Genomic DNA, 26,011 nt, shown 5'->3' with positions numbered 1-26,011 from the left:
ACCCACAGGTTGACAACCGCTCTTCTAGCCCCTCTGAGTCTAGGAGCCAACTGAGCAAATGTCCCAGTGCCTCAGCTCAGGCTCCCTGAAGCAGCGTCTGAGGCACGGTGACTTACTGAGAGCTCTCAGGAGATGGAGTGCAGGAGAGGGCAAGGCGAGGAGCTCAGCAAGGGTGTGGTCCAAACTGGAGTCCAGAGCGTGGAGCAAACCACAGGGCTGATCCCACCTTGAAGCAAGGAGCCAGCATTTGAACCCCATGGGAGTCAGGCATTGGCCCTGGCCTTTCAAGTGGGGAGAGAAAGAAAGTTCGCATTTGACCCAGGGCACTTCTCTGGGGGAAGTGGGAGCTGTGAGCCTTGAGCAGCCAACAGGCACAGTGCCCAGGGTTAGGGGCACTAAACCATAAAGAATACTATCACACCTGGCCAGCCGGTGTGGCTCAGTGTTTGAGTGTCAACCTATGAAACAGGAGTTCATGATTTGATTCCCAGTCAGGGCACATGCCTGGTTTTGGGCTCAATCCCCATTGTGAGGCGTACAATGATTCTCTCTCATTGATGTTTCTCTCTCTCTCTCCCTTCCTCTCTGAAATCAATAAAATATATATTTTTTAAAAACTTAAAAGAAAAACCACTGGTAGCATCCCTCTCACCCAGCACCCCTCTCTCTGCTTCCCCCTACAGGACGTATACAGGGGTGTCCTGAAATCCAGTGAGCCACTGCCTTCTTGGCTGGTAGTCGGCTCTGAAATCTATGTCTTTAAAAACTGGGGCGAAGCTGACCTCCTAAGAACACTGACAGGGTAGGGGAGCTGAGCACCCCTGAAATAACCCATCTTCCTCTGAAAAGGCACCCTGTCTCCCACGCATAGCATCCCATAACTGGGTTTGATAAATGTATTAACGTAATGAGATTTGTCTGAGCACTTATTTAGTACAAGTCACATTGGCGAGGGCTCAGTATGTGCTTGGCACTGTGTTAGCTGGCTCGCATGATAGAATTCACTTGATGCTTTTAAAATCCCTAGGCACGTGCTTTGCAAAGGGTGGTTCCTGGGCCAGCAGCATCCGCATCACCTGGGAACTTGTTAGAAATGGAAATTTTTAAGAGAATTCCTGGGCTGATATCCACTTGCAGATGTTGCTGATTAGGCTCAGTAGTCTGAGATTTGTTTTCCCCTTTCCTTATTCTATTATGGATCACACTGAAAATGTACTCATTATTTAACAAAACAGAAAATGAGAGAGTGTAGTGTGTGGAAAGTATAATTTGTGCCCAGAGGAATTTACAGGCTGGGTGAAGATTCCAACAAACAGCATAAAGGGTAAAACATAAAGTCGAGTAAGTACTGAAATACCAAACTTCCTGGAGGAAAACAAGGCTGGCATGGAAAGGGCAATGCTCTCAGAAAGATCTAGAGCAGTGTTTCTCAAAGTGTGGTCCCCAGGCCCCCTGCATTGGCACTCCTGGGAACGTGATGAAATGCAGATTCTCAGGCTCCGCCCCTGACCTAATAAATCAGGAACTCAAGGGGTGGGGTCCCATTTTTTGTTTAAACAGATGCTCTTGGTGATTCTGATGCATGATAAAGCCTGAGACAAGTCCTATTAATACTCCTGTTTTGCAAATGCAGAAACTGAGGCAGAGAGGTCAAGCAAAGACTATCTGTTTCCTTTGCCCAAAGGCTCTGCTTGCCTGGCTATGTGCCCCTGGGGCTGAATCTGCCAAGAAGGTGAACCTTTTTCCAACTCACCCCTCCAGGGGACACAGGTGTTCTCAATTGAAAAAGGCACTTTACAGTTGACTCAATGGCCTTGTTCTCTTTTTTTCTTTCTCCTCTTGAATCTGTCTCTTTGAAAATATAACTTGAATTCCACCTTCCCATAGTTTGTAGTGTTTTGTGTGGAATAAACTGTCTTGGTCTGAAAGGACACTCTTTGCAAGAGCAGGGGTCGCAAGCACCCACACTTGAACATGCCTGACCCTAGCACACGTTCCTCCCACCCCCGGGCCTCCCATCCCTGGGCCCGACCTGTCTCATCTTCAGGATCCTCCTAGAGCAGTGGTTCTCAACCTTGGCTGCACATTAGAATCACCTGGGAATCTTTTTAAAATCCTGATTTCTGGGCCTCATCCTCCGGAAATTCTGTTTCTTTGTTACTAATGTTGTGGCCCCACCCCATAACAAAGAAACAGAATTTCCGGAGGATGAGGCCCAGAAATCAGGGTTTTAAAAAGATTCCCAGGTGATTCTAATGTGCAGCCAAGGTTGAGAACCACTGTCCTAGAGAGAAAAACAAGAGAAGCACCTGATGCCACGGAGAGTCTGCTGTTTTCATGGGACCCGATTAGCGATCAAGATATCTTATAATAGCCTCGCCGGTTTGCAATTCCCCATCCTCTCTGCTCTTGTGTGTCATGACATTACTCCCTTCACAAAGAGATAAGACCGAGCCGGTAAAAATGGCTGTCATTATTTCAGAGAGAGCATGCAGGCTTGTAATTGATTTACAATCGGCAGGAGGGAAGCATCACGGTCTTTAATAAGAGGGAACCGTGTGCAACAGAACATTATGCCTGTTTTACAGGCACTGTTCTAATACAGGGTCCTTCCTGGAAGCCTTCCAGGATTTGAAAAAAAAGTAACCCCAGACTGTTCGCTCAGTGGTTAGTGCGTCAGCCTGTGGACTGAAGGGTCCGTGTTCGATTCCAGTCAAGGGCACATACCTCAGTTGCAGGCTCAATCCCCAGCCCTGGTCAGGGCCAGTGCAAGAGGCAACCAATAGATGTGTCTCTCTCACATAAATCTCTCTGTCTCTCCCCCTCCCTTCCACTCTGTCTAAAAATCAATGGAAAAAATATCCTCAGGTGAGGATTAAAAAAGAAAAAAAAAAGAAAAGTAGAATAAAGCCCAGCATTTGCAGCTGGAATTTGTTCTAATTGCTCCAGAAATCTCCTGGCTAGATAATATTTAGGTAAAATTCCCACAATTCGTTCGTAATGAATATTCTTTTCACTTCGAGTCATACTGTTTCAAAGGCGTGACATTTAGGAACTTGCTAGAGCCTGGCACTTTGATTCTCTTAAGACCATATTCGTGCCTCTTTGGCAGTCTCTAGAGAATTGCTTTTGATTATTCTTTATTAAAAGTTAAGAGAAACCTAAGTGGACATAAATCATTTCTGATTAGCTGTGCTAAAGCGCTCCCAAGGGCCCACTGCATGCTTGGCTGGCTGCTCACTGGGGGCTGATTTCTGGGTTCACAGTTCCTGCGCAGTCAGGAGGGTCCTGGCATCAATCCCCGGGAGCCAAGCCATAGCCCTGAGCCAAGCGGACGAGCAGGTGGTGAAGGGCCTGCCCACCTGCCATCTCCCAAAGTGGCACAATCTCCCTTTGACTATTTCCAGTTCACCTCACAGAATTCTCTCAAAGGCCACGTCTTCCTGGAACACTTACCTGGTATGCATAATCCTGCCCTCTCTCCTTCCTCCCTCCTCAGCAGACCCTCTCCCCACCCCGACTATTTCCAGTTCACCTCACAGAATTCTCTCAAAGGACACAGAATTCCTGGAGCACTTTTCTGGTATGCATAATCCTGCCCTCTCTCTCTCCTCCCTCCTCAGCAGACCCTCTCCTCACCCGCCAGCCCCCGGTAGCCTGGTCACATTTGTAATGAAATGTTTAACTCTGTGATTAGTTGCTTACTGTCTTCCAGAAGGAAAACTCTGAGAGCAAGAAGCAGGTCAGCCTTGCCCAGCACTCTCTCCAAGCTCCTGTGCACTGTGGCCACGATGAGCTAGAACCAAAACCTGAAATGTGTAAACTGAGGATGGGCAGAGGGAAGACACTGATGAAAAGGTCTGAGAAAGTAAAGGAGGGAAGAACGAGTGGAGAGGGGGGATTTCCAGGTCAGAGCAGGTGAGGGTGCTCAGAGATGAGCTGCACAGGGTGAGGAGGGGGGAGGCATCCAGAGCAGATGAATTTGAGAGAATGCATCCTTCTAGAAATCCAAAGCTCCGGGATTGTTCTAAAGGGGCTGTTTTTTCATGTGAAAAGAAGGAAGGACAAAGCATGTGATGATGGTGCCATGGCTTTGTAAATACACCAAAACCATCGAATGGTAGACTTTCGGAACTAATGGTTTGTACATTATATCTCAATAAAGACAATTAATAAAAGGAGGCTAAAAATGGCGATGGATTAAGTGGATGCTGCACAGTTACGCTCCCAGGTCCAAACTGGAATTACAAATAAAATACAGAAAAACTTACTGAATACTCAACGGAAGACTCGCTGGAGAGAACCTGATAACCGAGGACCAAAAGTGGAGACCGCATAGAGGCTGGTAGGACGGGCGGAGGCACGAAATGGCTGACCGGGCCCTTACAGACAGCAGCTGAAGTTCCATGGAGATATCTCAGCTGTCAGGGGTTGCCACTGAGAACTCTGGGGTCTAATTCCTGAGCTGGGCCCCAGCAGAGAGCACCAGAACTAAGAAGGGTACCCACATAGTATCTGACTATGAAAAGCATTGTGGTAGCTATCTGCCAAGGAGGGATGGCTGGAAATTCAGGCACCCTCTTAAAGGGCCCATGCATAAAATTCCCTGTGGAGCCACCCACCTTGTGCTCCGGCAGAGGGACAGCAGAGTGGACTGGAGCTGGGTTAGCAGAAGCGAGGATCGAGGGCTCTAGGGTTTGAGCTGAGAAGGCAGACTCCAGGTTATCCTGAGCTGAATCATTCCCTCACACTGCAAAGGTCATTTTTCTCACACAGACAATTGCTATTACAGGATTACCTGGGGGAAGACAGCTGGTCCACCCTATTGGAAAACACCTTGCTCCTTCAGAGACTGAGAATAACAATTAGCCTCCAGGCAGAAACAATTACCCCACCCTACTGAAAAAAACCTTGCCACACCTGTGGACGGTTGCCTGAGGGCAGATCAAGAGGAATCCTATCAGTCTGCAGCCTGATCTAATTAGTCAGAAACAGCTTATGACACTGTCCTGCACTAGAGATTGATAGGTGTAGCATATCTACCTAATACATAGTCACAAACGCAAACAGACAGCCAAAACGAGGAGACAAAGAAACAACCCACAAATGAAAGAACAAGAGAATTCTCCAGAAGAAGAAATTAATGAAACGGAGATAAGAAATGTATCTGAAACAGACTTAAAAATAATGATGGTAAAGATGCTCAACAGCATGAGAAAAGATATAGTAACTATGAAAAAAGAACAGTCAGAAATAAAGAATGACATAGCACAAATAAAGAACACACATGAGGGAATACACAGCAGATTAGGGGAAGCTGAGGATCAAATCAGTGAATTAGAAGACAGGGTTGAAAAAATCATTCAATCAGAGAACCAAAAAGAAAAAAACAATTAAAAAACAGTAGGACGGCTTGAGGGAGCTGTGGGATAATGTGAAATGCAACAATATTAGAAGAGCAGGTGTGCCGTAAGAGGCAGGAAGGGAGAGAGGGATAGAGAACGTGTTTGAAGAAATAATGGCAGAAAACTTCCCTAACCTGGTGAAGGAAAAAGTCAAGTACAGGAGGCACAGAGAACCCCAAGCAAGAAGAATCCAAACAGGCCCATGCCTAGACACATCATAATTAAAATGCCCAGAAAACATAGTGCTCTTCATGAGGGCCGCTCTGGGGAGAGGTGGGAATTGAAGAAAGCCCCACCGCAAGTGCAGACATCACATTTAATAAATGTGGCTAAGAAAGGAGAAGGAAGAAGGCAACCAGAGGGGAGTAACTTGAAAAATATTCCTGGGGTATTTTTATTTCATTGACTATGTAGATTTGAGAAACTCAACTCTATTTAAGTATCTAGTACAGTGCAAATGAGAGGCATGTCAGTATGTGCTAAACAGATGATTATTTTAATAGAAAGCCATCTGTATGGAAAGAAAGACTGGAGTGGTGACACAGGGTAACAGGCCCAGGAGGTGGGTGTGGAAGGGTGAACCCAGGACTTAGGAATATGACACATGCCAACACTCCAACGCTGCCTCCACCAGGCACGACCTGGGTGACTCTGACCTGTGCCACTCATCTACCCCCTAAGGCTCAGCCCCCTCATCTATACGACGGGTTAGACATAGTATCTACATGAAATACAGGTTATGAGAATGAAATACATCGTATGTGTGACCACTCAATAAACACCAGCCGGAATGAGTATTATTAATTTATCATTATTGTTCAGCTATGGTGTGACCACTAGATTTTCAACAGAAGTCCCACAGTGCAAGGAACACCCGGTACAGGTGCAGAAGGAGGAGCTGCTTCCAGAACACTCACAGCCCTGGGAGCCAGCGCTAGCCCTGCGGGGGAGCGAGAAAATGGGTTTCCTGGGAGACTGGGCTGCAGCAAGGATGAATGTGTCCTCTTATCTCCTCAGCTGGGTGTAGCTGCTGTGCATCTGACGCGCTCACTGGGCAGGATCCTTCTCCTGCCAGGTTAGGGTGTGCACCCTGCTCAGTGCCTGTGATTCATCTGAACACATACGCGGCTCTTGCTGAGACCTGTGCAGAACATTTGGGCACATGGCCTTATTTCTGGGACTCTTCAAATGTTATTTGTTGTAAAAACCCCTGGTGGAGCAAGTCCTTTGTAGGGATGCCTGGAAATTAGTCCTGCAGTGGGGCTGATAGGGTCTCCTCTGGAACCTCTGAGAAGTGTGAGCAAGGCCCCCATGGGCCACGGTCTTCCATAAAGACCAGGTGATACATGAAATATTCCTAAATCCCCTCATGGATGAAGAGTAGCTGATGGGCCCGGCTGGTGTGGCTCAGTGGTTGAGCATAGACCCATGAACCAGGAGATCACAGTTCAAGTCCCAGTCAAGGCACATGCCTGGGTTGCAGGCTCAATCCCCTAGTAGGGGCAATGCAGGAGGCAGCTGATCAACGATTCTCTCTCATGATTGATTTTTCTATTTCCCACTCCTCCCTCTGAAATCAATAAAAACATGGTGTGTGTGTTTTTTTTTTTACAAAAAGAGTAGCCGATGGTGGCGATGAGGGTGTGGGGAAAACCCAAGGGTCATTTTACCTGTAGCCTCAAGGGAGGGCAGGGGCCTGTGCTACCCTCACTGAGGAATGAGCTACCCCAACGCACTGCTAAGGCTTCCTGCCATCCTTAGAATATCCTTGACCATTTTTCTCATTTTAATCGCATTTTTCTATTTATATTAGTCACCTACACTCATTTTAGTGTATTTAGATAAAATGAAAAAGAATAGAGATGAAAAAAAACACACAGTACAGCAGTTCCACCACATCCATGGGGGATGAGGTCCAAGACCCCAGTGGATATTTGAAACTGTGGATAATATCAAACCCTATATACACTATGTTTCTTCACAGATACAGATATTTTTACTCTCAGGAAGTACTTTATGGCTTCTCTCTGGCATATTCGAATTGTCAGCATCACTGCTCTGGAGCTTTGGGGTCATTATTAAGTAAAATAAGTGTTATTAAATGCAAGCACTGTGATACTGTGCCAGCCAATCTCATAAACAAGGTGGCTACTGCGTGACTAACAGGTGGGGTAGCGTATAGAGCATGGACACGATGGACAAAGGGATGATTCACAGCCTGTGTGGGACAGAGCAGGAACGCTTGAGATTTCATCACACTACGCAGAAAGGCATACTAATTAACACAAATGAATTGTCTGTTTCTGGAATTTTCCGTTTAATATTTTAGGACCACTGTTGATCACAGTCAACTGAAACTGTGCATATAGGAGGGACTGCTGTATATGTTTGCTCATAAAAATGAATACCTTGAACATATAAATTGTTTTTAAAACTTGCTCTTTTCACCTAAATACATATGGTGGCAATGTCATTAGAGAGACTTCTATAACCGGAATTTAACGACGCCATTCCAGCATTTACTTAATCAGTCCCTTTTGCTGGACACGTGGGTTGTTTTCCGTTTTTCATCCTGTTGAACACACTGGCAGATAATCTTCCTGTCTCTGGTTATTTGCCTGAGTAAACTCCCATAAGTACAATCACTTATTGGAAGGATGTGCACATGTACGGCTTTGGGTATCTATTGCCAAATGATCTTCTAGGAAACATGCCCACATGCATTCCTGAGCTACACTGCTCCTCCTGGCAGTCCAGTTACGCCTACTTTACCCTGCATAGTATTCTTCTTGCTGTAAAGGGCTCCCCAAACCTTAGACTAGACCAGTGGTTCTCAACCCTCCTAATGCCGCGACCCTTTAATACAGTTCCTCATGTTGTGGTGACCGCCAACCATAAAATTATTTTCGTTGCTACTTCATAACTGTAATTTTGCTACTGTTATGAATCGTAATGTAAATATCTGATACGCAGGATGTATTTAGGCGACACGGGAAAGAGTCGTTCGACCCCCAAAGGGGTTGCGACCCACAGGTTGAGAACCGCTGGACTAGACAGTCTACTGAGAATGCACACTGTCTATGTGTTTGAAAAAATGCTTGAAAACGTGCAAGTTTGGGTCCGTCAGACCAAAGTATCCCACAAGAAAGCAGCAAGTTATGAATGAGGCCACAGAACGTGCACCATTCACTGCATACTCTTCACCTCAGGGGGAATCATCGCAGAACAAGATGAGCTGGTAGTGGGCCTTTATCGGCCTCTTCCCTGCAGGCTTAGAGTTGTTCTAGGCACAAGTGCACAGTTCTGTCCATGAATTCGTAGCCAGGACTCACGCTGTAACCCCGTGAAAGCCAGCACCAGCAGATGGGGTCTTCTAAAGAGCATATTGAGTTTCCAGGAGACTGTAAAGCAGGGGGACAGGCTGGTCTTCCTGTTTAACTTCTTAATTTATCACCTGAACCCATTTAAGGATGAGCAGGCTACAGAGTCCTGCTCTGTAGAAAGGAAGGCAAGCATTCTCTACAACACGGGTGATAGGACTGATCTCAAACTGACTGCTCCCCAACCATTGCCAGAAAGAAGGGCCACTGACATGCTATTCTGGAAACAAAGTGTCTTCCTTCCCCTGACTTAAAACTGGTGGGTAAACGGTCTCTGCCTTTGCTGACTCAGAGATTCCTGGGCTTATCTTGGAAGCGACAGCAGGAAATAGCCTTGCTGAAACTTAGACCGGCGGTGGGTGTCTTGTGGAGACTCTTGGTCACGATGTGTCTATTTCAATTCCTTTGGAAATTCTCAGGCTCAGTCGCCCCAGCGCCGTTAAATGGAACAGAGCTTTGGCGAGTCTGTAGGCTGCACCTCTAGGTGCTGGAACAAATCCATAGGAAAACTGCCTAAGAAATCTGCCACTGCCTTAGCCCGTCTCCGATCCAGGCTGCAGCTGTCTCCTGGGTAGCAGGTGTAGAAAGATGTTAACCTATTTCCAACGACACTGGTGGATATAACTCTGGACTTAACTAGCCAAGCAGGCATTTGTCAGAGTGCATAGGGGAACTGTCTGTCTCCCAATATTTCCTGAAATACAGACGAGGGAGACAATATTTGGGGAGGTTTCCTTAAAGAAATATTGAATCTGTTCACTCACCAGATCCCAGAAAAGAATCCCAGGACACAGATGGATCAGCAGCGAGCGAGAGACCTCTGTCAAATCGGACTGCCCACCCCCCGCCCTCTCCTCAGCCACGTCCCCAGTTGCCTATACGCCAAGCATCATTATGTGCAACAAGCCCATGAAACGCACTCGCGTGCCCTCGCTAAGACCGCAGCGGCGAGCGCAGTTCCTTACATCACAGGCTGTTCCTTTATGAGGACTCCTGGGATCAATTCCTGTCTGGCCCGTGTGAACCACAGTTAGAATTTTCCCAAGCAATTGGTTCGTGTTTATCTCGTGGACACTGGGAACTGTGGATCTGACAAGCTGCCTTTATTCCGTTGGCGGCTCCGCTGCTGTGGCCCACGTAAGCGGCGGACGTGGAGAAACACCGTGTTAGCATTCTTTCCAGCCCCACCGTATTCTTTTCCTTCTATCTCGCCTCACTTTTAATTTCTGCTATCTTGTCACGTTTTATGTGCCATCGTAAGCCACCTGGAAAGCGTTCTGGGAGATGGGATTTGGTTTACACTGAAAAGTAGATAAATCAGACGAGGGAGAGAGCCACGCCACACGTCCCCACCTATTCTCTTCAAAACTTCAATTACATTCTGCGTTAACATCCTTCCACCCGTAGACTCAAGGCGTAGGGTGTGCAACTCAGAACTGCAGCAATAACGATCATAAAATAATTGGGAAAGCCAAATAAAGATGCGAAAGTACTGTGATTGTCCCGTCTCTTTCTCAAGGCTCAGCTCAAGCCACTGAAATGACAAAGCTTCTTGGGAGCCTGATGCACTCGAACACTAATTATAATGAAAAGAGTAAATAACTCCACGTAATACTTGAGTGACACGTGGAAGTGTGCTGTGCTCTCCTGGGTCAGTAGGCTGCCCAGGGGAGCAGGAGAGGCAGGCATCACTGTCATTTTCAGTCTACTGTCCTGCTAAGGAGCAAGGAACAACAGCTAGCCCCTCTAGGTGCGCTCTGCATCCGGGGATTTTCCAACTGCGGGAAATGTGCTCAAATCCAAGAAGAGGAGCGAAACTATGAATTCTGATGTCTACATAATAGAATTAGTTGCTATTTAATAAGATCATGGATGCTAAATATCATCTAAGGAGCAGAGGTAATTAAAAAATATCCCTTCCCCTTCCCCACCAAGTCCTTCATCACAGCAGGTACATTCTTCCTTACTAAGGTGTGAGGAGGAGGCCTCTCCCATCCTTACCTGGAGCCAAAGTTTGTCATGCTGAGACCACTTCCCGCCAGCAATGCACTGGAATGTGGCATTCTGACCCACGTTCACCTCGACATTTTGGAGCCGCAGAAAGTGAGGTGCTTTTCCTGAGAGAGAAACCAGAAAGCACATGAGAACAGAACTCAACAGTGGGAACCACCTTCCCTGTGGGCACCTGGCAGCTCAGCACAGCACCTGGCAGGGTGGAATGTGTTCCTGGGAAGTGGCCTGGCTCAGTGAGGAGCTACTGTTGATGGATCGCTTACTATGAGCTGGGTATGTTCTGAGAGCTTTCATGCATCCTCTTGCCTAAAATCTCACAAAAATCCATGGGGTGGGCAGTATCTCCATTTCTCAGGTCAGAAAATTAAGGCTCAGAGGGGTTACATGACTTGGCACAGTCAGCCAGCCAGAAAGTGGGGGAACCAAGCCATGAATCCAGGTCTCTGAGGACCTCAAATCCATATTAACTGCTGGGCAATACTGCCATGCTTAGAAGAAGAAATTGGGGGAGGGGTTCAAGATAGAAAATTCCTCCTGTAGCCTGGGTGGGTAGAAAGAAGAAAGCTGAAGTGAAGCACCTTTGGGCCTCAGACTTCCAACGTGGCCTTGTTGCTAATGAAGAAGATACTGAGGAGGAAGAGAGGGAAGGAGAGAGAAAGGGCGGAGGTGAGGAAGGAGGGGAGGGGGCAGAGATGCTAGTAGCTTTCATTCCCATAGGTGGACTGTGAGTGGTGTCATGCGCAGTATTTACACAGTAGCTCTTTTAAACCGATGCAGTTGGTGGTTTTATCTCTATGTCACAGTAAGTGAACTGAGGCACAGAAAACTCAAAAAAATGTTCACAGTCTACATTCTTCACTCTAAGCTACGGTGTCTCGGAAAGATGGGAAGGAAATGGGAACTTACTTTGGGGACTCGGCAAACAGAAGAAAGGGCTTTCAAAAGAAACTCAGGGTCTATAAGCGATCAATTCTAGAATCAAACATATGTTGGGTGACTTGGGGCCATCTCCTTTTTTTGTGGAGATAAGTCCTCACCTATGTGAGCACTTCAAAGATGAGTGGATTGATAACCTACCCCTAGAAGAACGACCTTCTTCCACGAGGTACAAAAATGCCATGGGTCCTTATCACATCAACCACTACCAGAATGGGATCAAATGGGGGGTTGTTAAGAGATCAAGGAGGTGCAAAAGGGCCTATCTGCCAGAGCGAGTCAAATATCCAGAGACACAAATAATAATGATAATGTCATTTATTTGAAAGCTCCTACAATGCCAGGTACTAGTACTGTGATAAATGCTTTAGAGATTTTATCTAATTTAACTTCGTAACATTCCTGTAAAGCAAACACTAATATTATTTCCCTTATAGAGAAGCAGAAACCAAGGCTCACCAAGTTTAATTTGCTCAAAGCTACACAGCAGTAATGACAGCAACAGAATTCAGACCAGATCCATGTTAGCCCCAAATCAGCATTTAATGAGCACATTCTCTTGTTTCCTGGGCAAAGGGAGGTCAATGGTGTCACCTGGACCCTAGGGTCCAAAGAAAGGGCTCACAGGAAAGGCTGTGCTGATTCTCCAGGCTCCTCTCATTGCTCCCAAATATTTTATCACCAGTGATCACTTTCCTTACCTTTCATCCCCACTGCCTTCACCCTCTCAACTATCTGGTCTACCAAACTGCATCACTGCCTCTAAAGCTCAGCAAAACCAAGAACCTTGGTGAGATTAGGCAGACGCTGGTGCAAAAACATATACCTTCTGCTCTGGTTTTTTTTACAAATAACAATAGTTCAGAGACCCCCCTCGTGCTACCTTCCGGACCCATGGCTAGAGTGGAGTCAACTGTCAGGGCCCAAGGAAGACCTCTCCTGTGAGCATCTCAGAGTTGAAGATTCCTTGCATCTAGTCAACCTGACACATGTCATGCTGCTCTGATTGTCTGAAACTGTTTCCTTTCTGCTCTCCTATATAATTTGCACAGTTATTTTTGGAACTCTCCGTTCAAGTCATTTCTTCACATGGGAATATGTTCCATGAGTCCGAAGCCCATTTAAGCCACAGGTTTAAAGGGCAAAGGGAGCATCTACCCCATGAGAGAAGGGAGCTCAGACTCTTAACTGTAGTGTTGGGAGGCTTTGCGTTAGGCTTTATAAAGGGATGCCTCCCCTTGCCTTTGGGGAACAGTGGGCAAATGGATTAACCTTTGGGATTTATGCAATTAGAAATGATCTTCTCTGGACCAATGTCCCCACTTTCTTCTGATTTGAAAAAGCAGAACGTTTGCCTTGATTCCTTCATCTTCCATCCCTCTCCCTCCCTTCCTTCTAGGTTCAGTGGCAGAGAATTTAGAAGCTTAATCATCCTGAGTGTTAACTTTCATCAATATGAAACAATGATGGTCTCTGATCTTTGATGAGACCAGGGCTCTCATCCCCAGATCATGACAGGCATCTCTCTCTGTGGACATTCTCCTTATGTTGGCAACCTGTTTGGTCCACTTCTCTGAGCTCCTGGTCTCTCTGACCCTCCTCTCAACTCCAGCCCCACTCTCCAGTTTACTTCTAAGCCCTGTGCTCTCTCGACTGTTATTTCCCCCCAGCATCTACATTATCATCCCACCAGCTTCAACTCACTGACCTTCGGCCAAATACAGTTGACCTCAGGATCCAGACCAGCATTCCACACTTAATCTCCACTGAGACTCAGCCCCCCAAAAATGGGATCCTGCTGAATGGGCTTATCAGAAAACTGCTGTGCATTTGGGGTAAAATGCCTTGATGTTGGTGACATTTAAACTCCTGCAGATGTCATTGAAGCATCTGAAGACATATTATTCTGCCCTTTATCGCGTGCTTTAAACCTGACAGTGCTCAGTGGGAAGCCACACAATTGAGGAGAAAGCTCAGTACATACATCAGAACCGTGTCGCAGACACTCCACGGGTTCAATGACATTGTCCCACAAGGTTGGTGTAAAAAAATAGTTTTAAAAATTCTAAAAGTCAACTTAGCTAGAAACTTTGAAATTGGGTGGAAAATTGTGCTGACATTTCTCGTACACAGTTGTAGCTGCAGTGGCTATCAGCTAACACTGAGAAACAACAGTGCAGGGGAACTATGGCTGAAACACTATTAAAATAACACAAAAATGTTAAATGGGCTTTAAAATATAGACGAGAGATTTTGGTTCATATGGGAAAATAATTTCCTTCTAGTGGTATGCCTATCTTTCCTTAACTGTTTTGGAGACTGCAAGGCAAGCGTTTAAAGCCCTAACTCCAGCTCAAATTGATCAAGAATACAATTGCAAATTGGGCACCAACCCCCCTGGAACTTTTGGAATACTTAGTAATAAATGCTGAACACATGTTAATAGAAATGATGTTTTGGAGGACAGAAGTGGAGAATTAAAAAGCCTGACATAAAGAAAATGCATATTTCTCCATCTAGTTAAATGTCTAACAATGTTTGAGTGAAGTTATAAATGCATTCATATTAGTCTGGAGTCGGGAAGAAGGCACTGTCAGTCCAATGGACAGTCCAAAGCCACCAGCAGGTTGCATGACATGTGATCTCATGAGCACGGTCAGTACCTTGGAAGGCAGAACACAATTCTCCCCAGACTCACACCACCTGAGCCTGTACCAGTGGCTTAAGCCCCAAAGCTGGGAATGTTCCATTTCTGGTGCCTCTGGCTCCCAATCTAACCATCACATGGGACCAGTCAGCTTTACCCCCTAAATGTATCCCTAATCTATCCACTTCTGTCCATCTTTGTGTTTTATGTTTCTTCACAGCATGGGTTGCCATCTGCTATGGGCTAAAGTGTACCCCCAAATTCATATGTTGAAGCCCTAATGCTCAGTAACTCACCCTGGGATTGTATTTGGTGAGAGAGCCTTTAAAGCGGTGATTAAAGTAGAAATGAGGTTGTTAAAGTGGGCCCTGAGAAGGGTGTCCTCATGAGAAGAAAAGACCTGGACACACAGGCACACAGGGGCAGGTGTGCATAGAGGAAAGGCCACATGAAGAGAGAATGAGAAAGCGGCCATCCACAAACAGAGGAGAGGGGCCATGGAGGAAACCAAACCTGTCTCTTCATCTCGGACTTCTAGCCTCCAACACTGTGATAAAATAACTGTTTGGGACCCCAGACTGTGATGCTTTGTTATGGCAGCCTTAGCAAACAAATATACCATCTGCTATAGGTCATATATGACCTGATATTTGTTTCATTTCTAGAAACAAAGTCTCTTTCACTTTGAGGGAATCCCATGAGAGCAGAGAATGAAACTGTCTTATTCCCATCAACCCAGAATAGCGTGGGCAGAGAGTCCCTGCTCAGTAAACACTTGTTGAATGATGAGCGGATGCCTCTCCACTCCCCTGGTCCAGGCCGCTGTCATGATCTCTTGCATGAATCCAGAACTTTCTTTCTAATAGATCCCCCGACTCTATTCCCCTTCAACTCTCTCCACAAGCAGCCGAAGTGATCTTTTAATAATTAAATGAGATCATATCAATCCCCAGCATAAATCCCTCTAGTGGCGCCCCCTACACTTAGATTACAATAGAAACTGCTCATGATGACTCTGGTTTCCTCTACCTGGAATGCCCCTCCCCAAACCCTTACGCAGTGAACTCCTTCTTGTGACTCAGGGCGCAGCTCAGATCATGCCTTTAAAGACGTGTCCCCTGGCCACTCTATCTAAGGAGCCCTCCCATATTCTAGTTAGTTGCCTTTATTATATTCATAGCACTCATCACTATCTGAAATTATATTAGTGATTTATTTAATACTATTTATCTAGTGTATTTCCTCCCTCTGCCCCTCTACTAAATACGCACCCTGAAATTTAGGTATCCCCTGTGTCCAGTAGAAGTTCTTGACATGCAACTAATGCTCAAAAGTCTACTTGTTGAAAGAAAAGATGGATGGACACCTGGACTGGACTTGGACTGAGCAGGGGACCTTGGGAAGGGGCCTAGGCTAGGCTCTGCTCAACTCCACATGACTCATGAGCGGTGGCTCCATCTCTGAGGACTGTATGTACTGCCAGTATATGTATACATAGCTAAATGGAATTTTTCCCATTCCAACCACTATCACAGGGTCCTCACACTTTGATTTCTGGGAAGTTTAAGTTTCAGCCGCCTAAGCATCAAGGCTGAACTCGGCCGAAGCACATTATGCAGGAACTCAGCCAGGGTCACGTCTTCCTGAGTTATATCCCATGGCCCATTTGCTGGGTAACTGGCTCTCAGTAATTCCATAACCATGCAATGCACCTCCTCAGCAGGAGGACGAGGCTGTCAGGAGAATTCTAAATTCAGGACCAGCCCTGACCAGAGGAGGATTCTAAGAGGAGCCATGAGACTTGGGGGATAGAAAGGCATCCATGTGCCCTCCAGGGGACCCTCTCCCTTGGAGATTTCTCAAGAAGAAGGAAACATTTGACTGCAATGGCAAACCATGAATGGTGCTGGGAGTCAGGGCAGAGCTTCGCCAATCTGACCTTGAAGATGGTTGAGGCTGTGATCAGAGACAGGTGTACAGTTGAGCCTCATGGTGGAGGTACAAATTCTCATCAGAGCACAGAGTTCTGGGGTCCTGGGAGAGAGCCAGGCCAGATTCTCCTGGGAAGAGGCAAATACCACCTTCCCGGAAGAGCAAAGGCAAACCTCACACACAGGGTCAGGAGTAGGAAGGCACTGGATGCAGCAAAGGTAAGCGTCCTCTCTGAAGATGGGATGTGTACCGGGCTAGGGGCTAAGACTGAGACTTGTTTCAGAGAGACTGCCTCAAAGCTGAAGGCAGTGCAGGCTGGAGGTTCAGTGAACAACAGCTAGAGTAGACATCTCCCCATGCAGTTGCCCAGACTGAGGACAAAGCTCATTCTCCAATGGGCAGCTGATGCTGATGCCAGGAATTGAGGGAAGGGAAGACTTAATCCCAGAAAAGGGGACTCATCTGCATATCCACTATGTAAACCCTGCATAGCGGGGACAGGGAGGATTTCTGGGACCCTTTCCATATGAAGTCTAGTTCATCAGAGACATTTGCCAGGCGTGATTGAATGGCCAGACCCATCCGAGAGAATTCCAAAGACTCAGAAAGTAACTCAGAGGGTAGGGGGTACCTTAGCCAGAGAGAGTAATGGAGAGTGGAGCAGGACCTCAGCATTCCTGAGATGCCGGCTGATTTCTGGGAAAGAAGGGTCTCTTGCACTGACATCAAACACAGTTACCCCAAATACTGTCTTGCCCGAACCCCTTGGGACTTTCCCTATTTCCTCCAGAGAAGGTGCTCCCAGGCAATGAGTCAAACAATGGCATTCTAGTGTCAAGGGAATGAAGGCTCTGACACATTCACTGCAGCAGGAGTAGGAAGAGTTGTTTTAAATAAAGCAGCATGGATGGGGCTGAAATGAGAACAGCCCCCAAATGGGAGGACTGAAAGGCATGTAAGGACAGGGCACTTGATGTCTCTTGAGGGAACAGCAAATTGCACCATTGTCAATAGCATGACTCATGGCTATAAGGGGGGGAGTAGAGAGAGCCCTACTAAGAGTTGCCTGGGACCAGATGGCTGCTGAGAAACTGATGAGAATCTCCAATATGCAGAACACTAACTAATGGGGCCGGCATCCCAAAGAGTCCACCTAGGGGCTACCATAATCCCCAAGCACATCTCTTTGACGACAGCCCTTCCCCCCACCACATGGGATATGATGTCATCTCAACTACCTACATCCAGGACTTGTCCCCTCTCAGATTTAATGAACCTGAGAACCGCAGCTCCTTGCTCAAACACACTCAAATATCTTACAATAAATACAGCAAAGAGGGAGAAATTCAAGGGGAAACTTGATCGGCATGGAGGAGTGGTATGCCCTTGAGGGCTCTTGACACTGTACCATAAGTACTAACCATTCACTCATCAGCTCTACGCCTACACAGAGCTGATGAGTGAATTTAAAATTACTTTTAAAAATTAATAGCTTTGGGGTACTTTTCCCTGTGAGTGAACACTGTACTAATTTCTTCAGTGTTTTGGTGTTGTTCCTTTTTTTTTTAAAAAAAAAAAAGACAATTGCACACAATTCTATCCAAAGCCCTCTAATTCTTCCACTTCAGTGGTCTGAATCCCACTAATAAACAATCAGGACTTTAGACTCCCTTAATAATGGAGAGAGATTCAAACGAAGATGTTTTGCCAGTCTCTGCAAATTCCTGGAGGTGCTGCCTGTGGAACAGGCCGGCAAAATTATGGATTTATTCAGGACTGATTGCATTGAGTACGTAAGCACTTTGGAAGAATTAAAAAACAGAGAGAGAGATGTCTGTGAGCTGAATGAAGAGGGGGGTTGCATCCTCCAAGTTACCCAGTCTGACGAGGAGTAAGGCTGTGTTAGGAGAAGGGAACAGACTTACTGCATGGATGCGCGAGGACCCGGACCTCGTCCACAGCGATGTAGCCAGGATGACCTTTCAAAGAGACGGATTCAAATATCACCTGCAACACACACAGGGCGGGAGTCAATTTCACAGAAGTGGTTGTAGGCACTGGTCGTAGGAATCTGCCCACCCCCAAAAAACCCTTTATGATTCTGCTTCCCATCAGAATCACCCAAATAGGCCTTATATTAGGCTAGGATGCTCTCCTGGCAATTGAGTTGGACTTTCAAAACAAGGTAGAAAGGCCTTGTGATGAGCAAAAGGAGAGTCAGCCACATGGAACATTTTTAATGGATTTCAGAAACAACACTTGGATGCAGGGACAGCAACCCAAATATGGCCTGCAGACCCCAATCTACACCTTTCTCATGGTTGTTTCAAGTGAAACACAGAGTAGAATTACTTACTAATACCCCAACTTTCTTATGAGGGGTGGGGGAGGAGCTTACCTTGGAAGCTCCCATAAGAAAAGAGAGGTTTATCCTGACTTGATTCTATATCCCCAAGGAACACCAACAGTCCATCTGAATTTCTTAATAACACCTTTCAAAATCTGCACAACTGTTGGTATCTGGGAATCCAAGGGCAACATTTTTTTTTTAGTTCTCCATTCTGACTCCCACCCAAACTGCTAATTTCAGTAGAGACTGTATGGCTCAGTTCATGGCTTTCTTTGTCACCCAACCTCTACCTTCATCTCGGCGCTATGACTATCCATGTGGACAACCAGACCAACCCATTGACCTCCCTAATTCTAATGGCTTTATCTCCCACTCAGTGTTAGCCACAGGCTCAGACTTGTCCTTCTCCACTTCAGAGAGTGGAAATTCTATCTTCCTAAATATTGGCACAGCCTCCTACCCCACACCCCACTCCCAATTCATTCCTCTTAAAACTGATCTCAGGTTCATGCGGTACCCTGGACCTCAAGTTTCCACAGTTTACAGGCTTGCCTGGACCTCCCTATATAGGGTGTCCCAAGTAATCTATATACATTTTAACAGCTGATAACTGACTTAATTTTGAAAATGTACTGTATGTTAGTCAACACTGACTTTATAATCCTTCAAAGTGTGCATATATTTTTGGGACACCTTATATTTTCAACAAGCCTGGGGTACCCCCACTACATTGGATAATACTTGTCCCCTCTCAGATTTAATGAACCTGAGAACCGCAGCTCCTTGCTCAAACACACTCAAATATCTTACAATAAATACAGCAAAGAGGGAGAAATTCAAGGGGAAACTTGATCGGCATGGAGGAGTGGTATGCCCTTGAGGGCTCTTGACACTGTACCATAAGTACTAACCATTCACTCATCAGCTCTACGCCTACACAGAGCTGATGAGTGAATTTAAAATTACTTTTAAAAATTAATAGCTTTGGGGTACTTTTCCCTGTGAGTGAACACTGTACTAATTTCTTCAGTGTTTTGGTGTTGTTCCTTTTTTTTTTAAAAAAAAAAAAGACAATTGCACACAATTCTATCCAAAGCCCTCTAATTCTTCCACTTCAGTGGTCTGAATCCCACTAATAAACAATCAGGACTTTAGACTCCCTTAATAATGGAGAGAGATTCAAACGAAGATGTTTTGCCAGTCTCTGCAAATTCCTGGAGGTGCTGCCTGTGGAACAGGCCGGCAAAATTATGGATTTATTCAGGACTGATTGCATTGAGTACGTAAGCACTTTGGAAGAATTAAAAAACAGAGAGAGAGATGTCTGTGAGCTGAATGAAGAGGGGGGTTGCATCCTCCAAGTTACCCAGTCTGACGAGGAGTAAGGCTGTGTTAGGAGAAGGGAACAGACTTACTGCATGGATGCGCGAGGACCCGGACCTCGTCCACAGCGATGTAGCCAGGATGACCTTTCAAAGAGACGGATTCAAATATCACCTGCAACACACACAGGGCGGGAGTCAATTTCACAGAAGTGGTTGTAGGCACTGGTCGTAGGAATCTGCCCACCCCCAAAAAACCCTTTATGATTCTGCTTCCCATCAGAATCACCCAAATAGGCCTTATATTAGGCTAGGATGCTCTCCTGGCAATTGAGTTGGACTTTCAAAACAAGGTAGAAAGGCCTTGTGATGAGCAAAAGGAGAGTCAGCCACATGGAACATTTTTAATGGATTTCAGAAACAACACTTGGATGCAGGGACAGCAACCCAAATATGGCCTGCAGACCCCAATCTACACCTTTCTCATGGTTGTTTCAAGTGAAACACAGAGTAGAATTACTTACTAATACCCCAACTTTCTTATGAGGGGTGGGGGAGGAGCTTACCTTGGAAGCTCCCATAAGAAAAGAGAGGTTTATCCTGACTTGATTCTATATCCCCAAGGAACACCAACAGTCCATCTGAATTTCTTAATAACACCTTTCAAAATCTGCACAACTGTTGGTATCTGGGAATCCAAGGGCAACATTTTTTTTTTAGTTCTCCATTCTGACTCCCACCCAAACTGCTAATTTCAGTAGAGACTGTATGGCTCAGTTCATGGCTTTCTTTGTCACCCAACCTCTACCTTCATCTCGGCGCTATGACTATCCATGTGGACAACCAGACCAACCCATTGACCTCCCTAATTCTAATGGCTTTATCTCCCACTCAGTGTTAGCCACAGGCTCAGACTTGTCCTTCTCCACTTCAGAGAGTGGAAATTCTATCTTCCTATATATTGGCACAGCCTCCTATCCCACACCCCACTCCCAATTCATTCCTCTTAAACCTGATCTCAGGTTCATGTGGTACCCTGGACCTCAAGTTTTCCACATTTTACAGGCTTGCCTGGACCTCCCTATATAGGGTATTCCAAAAAATGTATAGACATTTTAACAGCTGATAACTCACTTAATTTTGAAAATGAACTGTATGTTAGTCAACACTGACTTTATAATCCTTCAAAGTGTGCATACATTTTTGGGACACCTTATATTTTCAACAAGCCTGGGGTACCCCCACTACACTGGATAATCACACATACCACTCTTGCCTATAGCACTACTTCCATAGCAGCTTCATTACAACTCTGGCAAGCCCCTTACAATACTGCCTTCACCACGGGAACTGGTGGAGAGGGTGGTGATGGCTTTGAAGAGGCAGCTTCCTCTAAGTCAACATATGGCTGCCTGGGAATTACATAAAGTGACTTGGGAATGGCAGTCACACCAAACATAGAGCAGCTGGCATCAGCATGACAACCACTGGGGAAGAGGGATTTACTAAGACACAGGGTCCTTCAGAGAGTTAACAAACAGAACCGTGCAGGAAGGAGGGGAAAGTTTGCAGAAATGAAAGTGATAGCTGCCTCATCCCGCAGAGAGGAAGTCAGCAGAAGGCCTTTCTATCAATAATTGCATGTCTAATTATGTTTTTAGTAATTCAAATGAAACCAAAAGCAAAGTCCATAGGAAAAAATAACAAGAAAATAGAATACAGAAGATACATTTATAAAGAAACAGTATAAAACTATTCAAGTTGTATAATAAAAGTGACAAAAGTAACAAGAATATTTGTGACAATAAATAGGTTAAAATAGAGAAAAGCTCTCAGACTGTCCAAATAGACAAAACCTAATTGTATGCTATCAGATAAACACCTAAAGCAGAATGACTCAGTAACCTTGAGAACAACAAGTTGAACAAAGGGAAATAATAGGGAAATACAAATAGACGGAAAACAGTTATTGCAAAAATAATGTAAAAGCATCAAAGCAGAATTTAAACCAAAAGGGAAACAAAAAACCATTAAGTGGACTAAAATGGTCATTTAAAAGAATGTATGGCCTGTCCTGCATGGCCCAGTGGTTGAACGTCGACCTATGAACCAGGAAGTCACCCTTCAATTCCCTGTCAGGACACATGGCTGGGTTGTGGGCAAAATCCCCAGTGTTGGGGGTACAGGAGGCGGCTGATCAATGATTCCCTCTCATCACTGATGTTTCTATCTCTCCCTCTCCCTTTCTCTTGGAAATCAATAAAAATATATTTTTTAAAAAGGATGTAGGAGTCAATAGACTTAAAAGAAGAAAATGATGGAAACAAATAGTAGTTACAGTTTAAATAAAACTCATTTATTAAATATAACCCACATTTTAGATTCTGACAAATTAAACAGAAAAAAATGCATCTATCAAGTATGTACATAATATAAACAATGATGCATTTACTAAACAAATGTTAATGAATTTAGAGAATAAAATTTCTGTTCACACATTCATGGGTTATTTACACAAAGATCATATAACAGACTAAAGCAGAGGTTCTCAAACTGTGGGTCGCGACCCCTTTGGGGGTCGAACGACCCTTTCACAGGGGTCACCTAAGACCACCGGAAAACACATATATAATTGCATATTGTTTTTGTGATTAATCACTATGCTTTAATTATGTTCAATTTGTAACAATGAAAATACATCCTGCATATCAGATATTTACGTTATGATTCCTAACAGTAGCAAAATTACAGTTATGAAGTAGCAACGAAAATAATTTTATGGTTGGGGGTCACCACAACATGAGGAACTGTATTAAAGGGTCGCGGCATTAGGAAAGTTGAGAACCACTGGACTAAAGTATAAGTTCAATCAACGCATCAAAGAAGAAACCATATAGGTTTGGCTCTGTGCATTTTCTAACTAAATTCATTAAAGCTAGAAATTAATGACAAATGCTTCAAAATCAATCTCTTAAAATTGAAATATGCATTAATTAAATATCCAATACCTTCTTAGGAACTATGATGTCAAAATATGTTTTGTATATTAACAAAGTCTGAAACAAAATTAAAAGTCAAATGGCAAGCTGGAAAAAAATTTGTAATTATATATGCCAGCAAAAAGGTGAATGACCTGTTTTGTGTAAAGAATTCTTAAGACTCAACAAAATAAATAAACTCTCAAAAAAAATTGGCAAGTAACATCAGTAGGCAATTCACAAAAGATGAAGTCGGAATGGTAATAATCTATGAGTGCAATTTTTTAATGACACTGGGGAAATTATGGTAGATGATTATTTTCTGATTTATAGTTTTCTAGATTTTCCAAAATTTCTGCAGTAAAAATGAGCTACTTTATATTTATACTAAAAATGAAATGTTTTATGGTACATTTGCATATCTCCCTTCACGTTATATTATCATGATGCCATGTACCATCATACAATTAGCACCTATCACACCCTATTGCCATTGCTTGCTCACAAATCATTTCATTCCCTAAACTCTAAACCCATTGACAATAGGAAAAGTGTCTTTATTCATCTGTACATTCATTTATTCAGTCAACATTTAAAGAGACCCTTCTCCGTAATAAACATTGAGACACATGCTGCATGATAAAAATGAACAAGAATATTGAGGTCCTAGCTCTGATGAATTTCACATTTTAGTGAATGAAAATGGAAATTAAACAAATCAATATGAAAAGTCAAACTAATTGTGTGATTAGCATTATGAAGGAAAGAAACAGAATATATTGTGCTTAAGAGTAACTAAGAAGAGGGTGTATATTCCCTAGAGTGCTTAGGAGAGAACCTTGAGGAGGTGATAATCACTATGACACCAGAAGGATGAAAGTGGCCAGACAAGGAAGCGGGGGAGGGGGTGGTGGCAAGTGCTAAGGCCATGAGGAAGCAAAGAGCTCAGAGATGATCTGGGAACGCAAGAGGGAAGCTGAGAAACAGAGCAAGCTAGAGAGGCACGAAGCCAGGCTGGAGTGTAGGGAAGTCAGGTGACTTGGGGTCTTATAAGACTTAGTTAGGAGCTCAAATTTTCTTCTAATTCGCCGAAAGATTTACAGCAAGGAAGAGACACATTCTAATTTATATTCTAAAAAGATCATTCAGACCAACTGACTGGCAGGTGGGCAAATGAGAATGAATAAAGCAAACAGACCTATCCCTTGGCTACTGTAGTCATCCAATCAAAAGATGAGGATAGCTTTGGGCCCTGGCAGGTAGCTCAGCTGGTTAGAGCTTATCCTGATGCCATGGTTTCTGGTTTGATCCCTGGTCAGGGCGCATATGGGAATCAACCAATGAATGCATAAATAAGTGGAACAATAAATATTTCTCTCTCTCTCTCTCTCTCTCTCTCTCTCTCTCTCACACACACACACACACACACACACACACACACACAGACACACACACACCTTTCCTCTGTCTCTCTAAAATCAATAAATAAAAAGAAAAAAGTGAGGATATTGTTTATAACTGTGGTGGCTATACGGAATAAAGGTTGGTGGTTTAAGAGAGATTTCTAACGTAGAGACGAAAAGAACTGCTGTGAGATTAACAGGAGAAGAGTGAAGGAAAGAGAAGGCTCAGTGAGGACTCTTCAATTTAGAGCCTGAGCTTCTGGGCTGAGTCTGGTGTCATTTACTGACATAGGGAAAGTGACATGATGAACGTGTGCACAGGCACACAGGTCGGCTATGTCAGGGTTTCCTGGTGGCTATGTTAAGTTGCGATGACAATTAAGCATCATAATGGATATGTTGAGTAGGAAGCTGACATTACGTTTCTGAAACTCATGGGTAATTTAGGAACCAGAGTTACAAATGTGGTAGCTTTGGCATCTAAGTGTCATTTAAAGTTATAGAACTAGATAAGGTCACCTTGAAAGGCAGAGTAGATAGTTCAGAGATGAGAGCTAGGGCCCAAGGCCAAGTGCTAAAAGTCCAATAGAGAAGGTATTTTTTAGGATGGTAGAGACTGGAACATGATGTTAGGTAGAGAGGAATGAATCAGGGGAGTAGCATAGAATATGAGTGAGGGACAGATGAAACAAGATTCTAAAGGGGGCAGGAGTCAGTCCATTGGGGTCAGGATACCAGTGGAATAATGGGTATTGACCAGAGGGGCACCTCATCAACAAAAACAGAATGATAATAAAATAATGCAAACGGAGAAATATGCCCACAATAATAAAGGTCACAATACTGACCACTTATTATGTGACCTGAACTAGCCTCTCAACAGCCCTAATTACCAAAACTCAGAAAGGAAGCCACGGGGGGCTGAGAGTTGAGGTCCTGGTCTCCTGGTTCACAGTACATGGCCATGGCCATTCTTGAACTTTGGTGAACCACTCACACTTAACCAAAACCCCTGATTAAGCAGAATCCTGGCTTTTATTCCAGTTAATCAGTTTAACTTAATTCTTCTAAGGCTTTGTTTATCATATCCTCACCCAGTACCTATCCTATATCACAATAATTAATAAATACTCCATGAATGAACACAAGGCTTGGCATGGGAGGATGGATGTGTGACAGTGAAATACACATTTGTTCACTGTTCTTTTTTCTTCCTTCGCAGAAATAAGAGTTCTATAATGAGACAGAGTATCTTTCATTCATCAGAACTCCTCCTGGGAATGTTTCTGTAAAGCATTAGGGAAGGTAAGATTTTGGTTTCTCAAATAGGACAGAGTAATATTCTGTAAGAAACATGGGAAAGCATGTTCTGGTTTTCCATTAAATGAGTTGATAATTCTCAAGTGCTTACAGTAGACATGGTAAGATATCTGTAAGTGTCACGAATACTATTGCTCTTGCTCTGGAGAGAGGGATGGGAAATTAGAGGAAAGGCAGGAATGGTGCTAGATCTAGGGACAGGGAGAAAGTAAAGGACTGTCCATGTGACTACCCCCTGTTACCCCCACCCCAAATTTCCACTGAAGTTCTTACACTCGGCAGACACTGTGATGTGAGTCATGACTGGTAAAAACTGGTGGAGGGA

At 44.5% G+C, this 26,011-nt stretch overlaps 1 protein-coding gene across 1 annotated transcript in view; it reads right to left on the bottom strand.

Annotated features, from left to right (window-relative positions):
• PTPRT (protein tyrosine phosphatase, receptor type, T) overlaps nucleotides 1–26,011 on the bottom strand; it is a 694,385-nt gene that overhangs the window by 581,787 nt on the left and 86,587 nt on the right. The window contains exons 4-7 of the mRNA XM_014543700.1: nucleotides 20,079–20,160; nucleotides 20,030–20,034; nucleotides 18,239–18,320; nucleotides 10,787–10,902 (exon numbers count right to left, since the gene is read on the bottom strand). Coding sequence (XP_014399186.1) covers nucleotides 10,787–10,902; nucleotides 18,239–18,320; nucleotides 20,030–20,034; nucleotides 20,079–20,160 — 285 coding nt within the window. The remainder of the gene's footprint in view (nucleotides 1–10,786; nucleotides 10,903–18,238; nucleotides 18,321–20,029; nucleotides 20,035–20,078; nucleotides 20,161–26,011) is intronic.

Source organism: Myotis brandtii, unplaced genomic scaffold (genome assembly GCF_000412655.1).
Source record: "Myotis brandtii unplaced genomic scaffold, ASM41265v1 scaffold333, whole genome shotgun sequence".
Lineage (NCBI taxonomy): Eukaryota > Metazoa > Chordata > Mammalia > Chiroptera > Vespertilionidae > Myotis > Myotis brandtii.
Note: the sequence above shows the minus strand (reverse complement) of the source record. Positions and strands in the feature narration are given on the sequence as shown.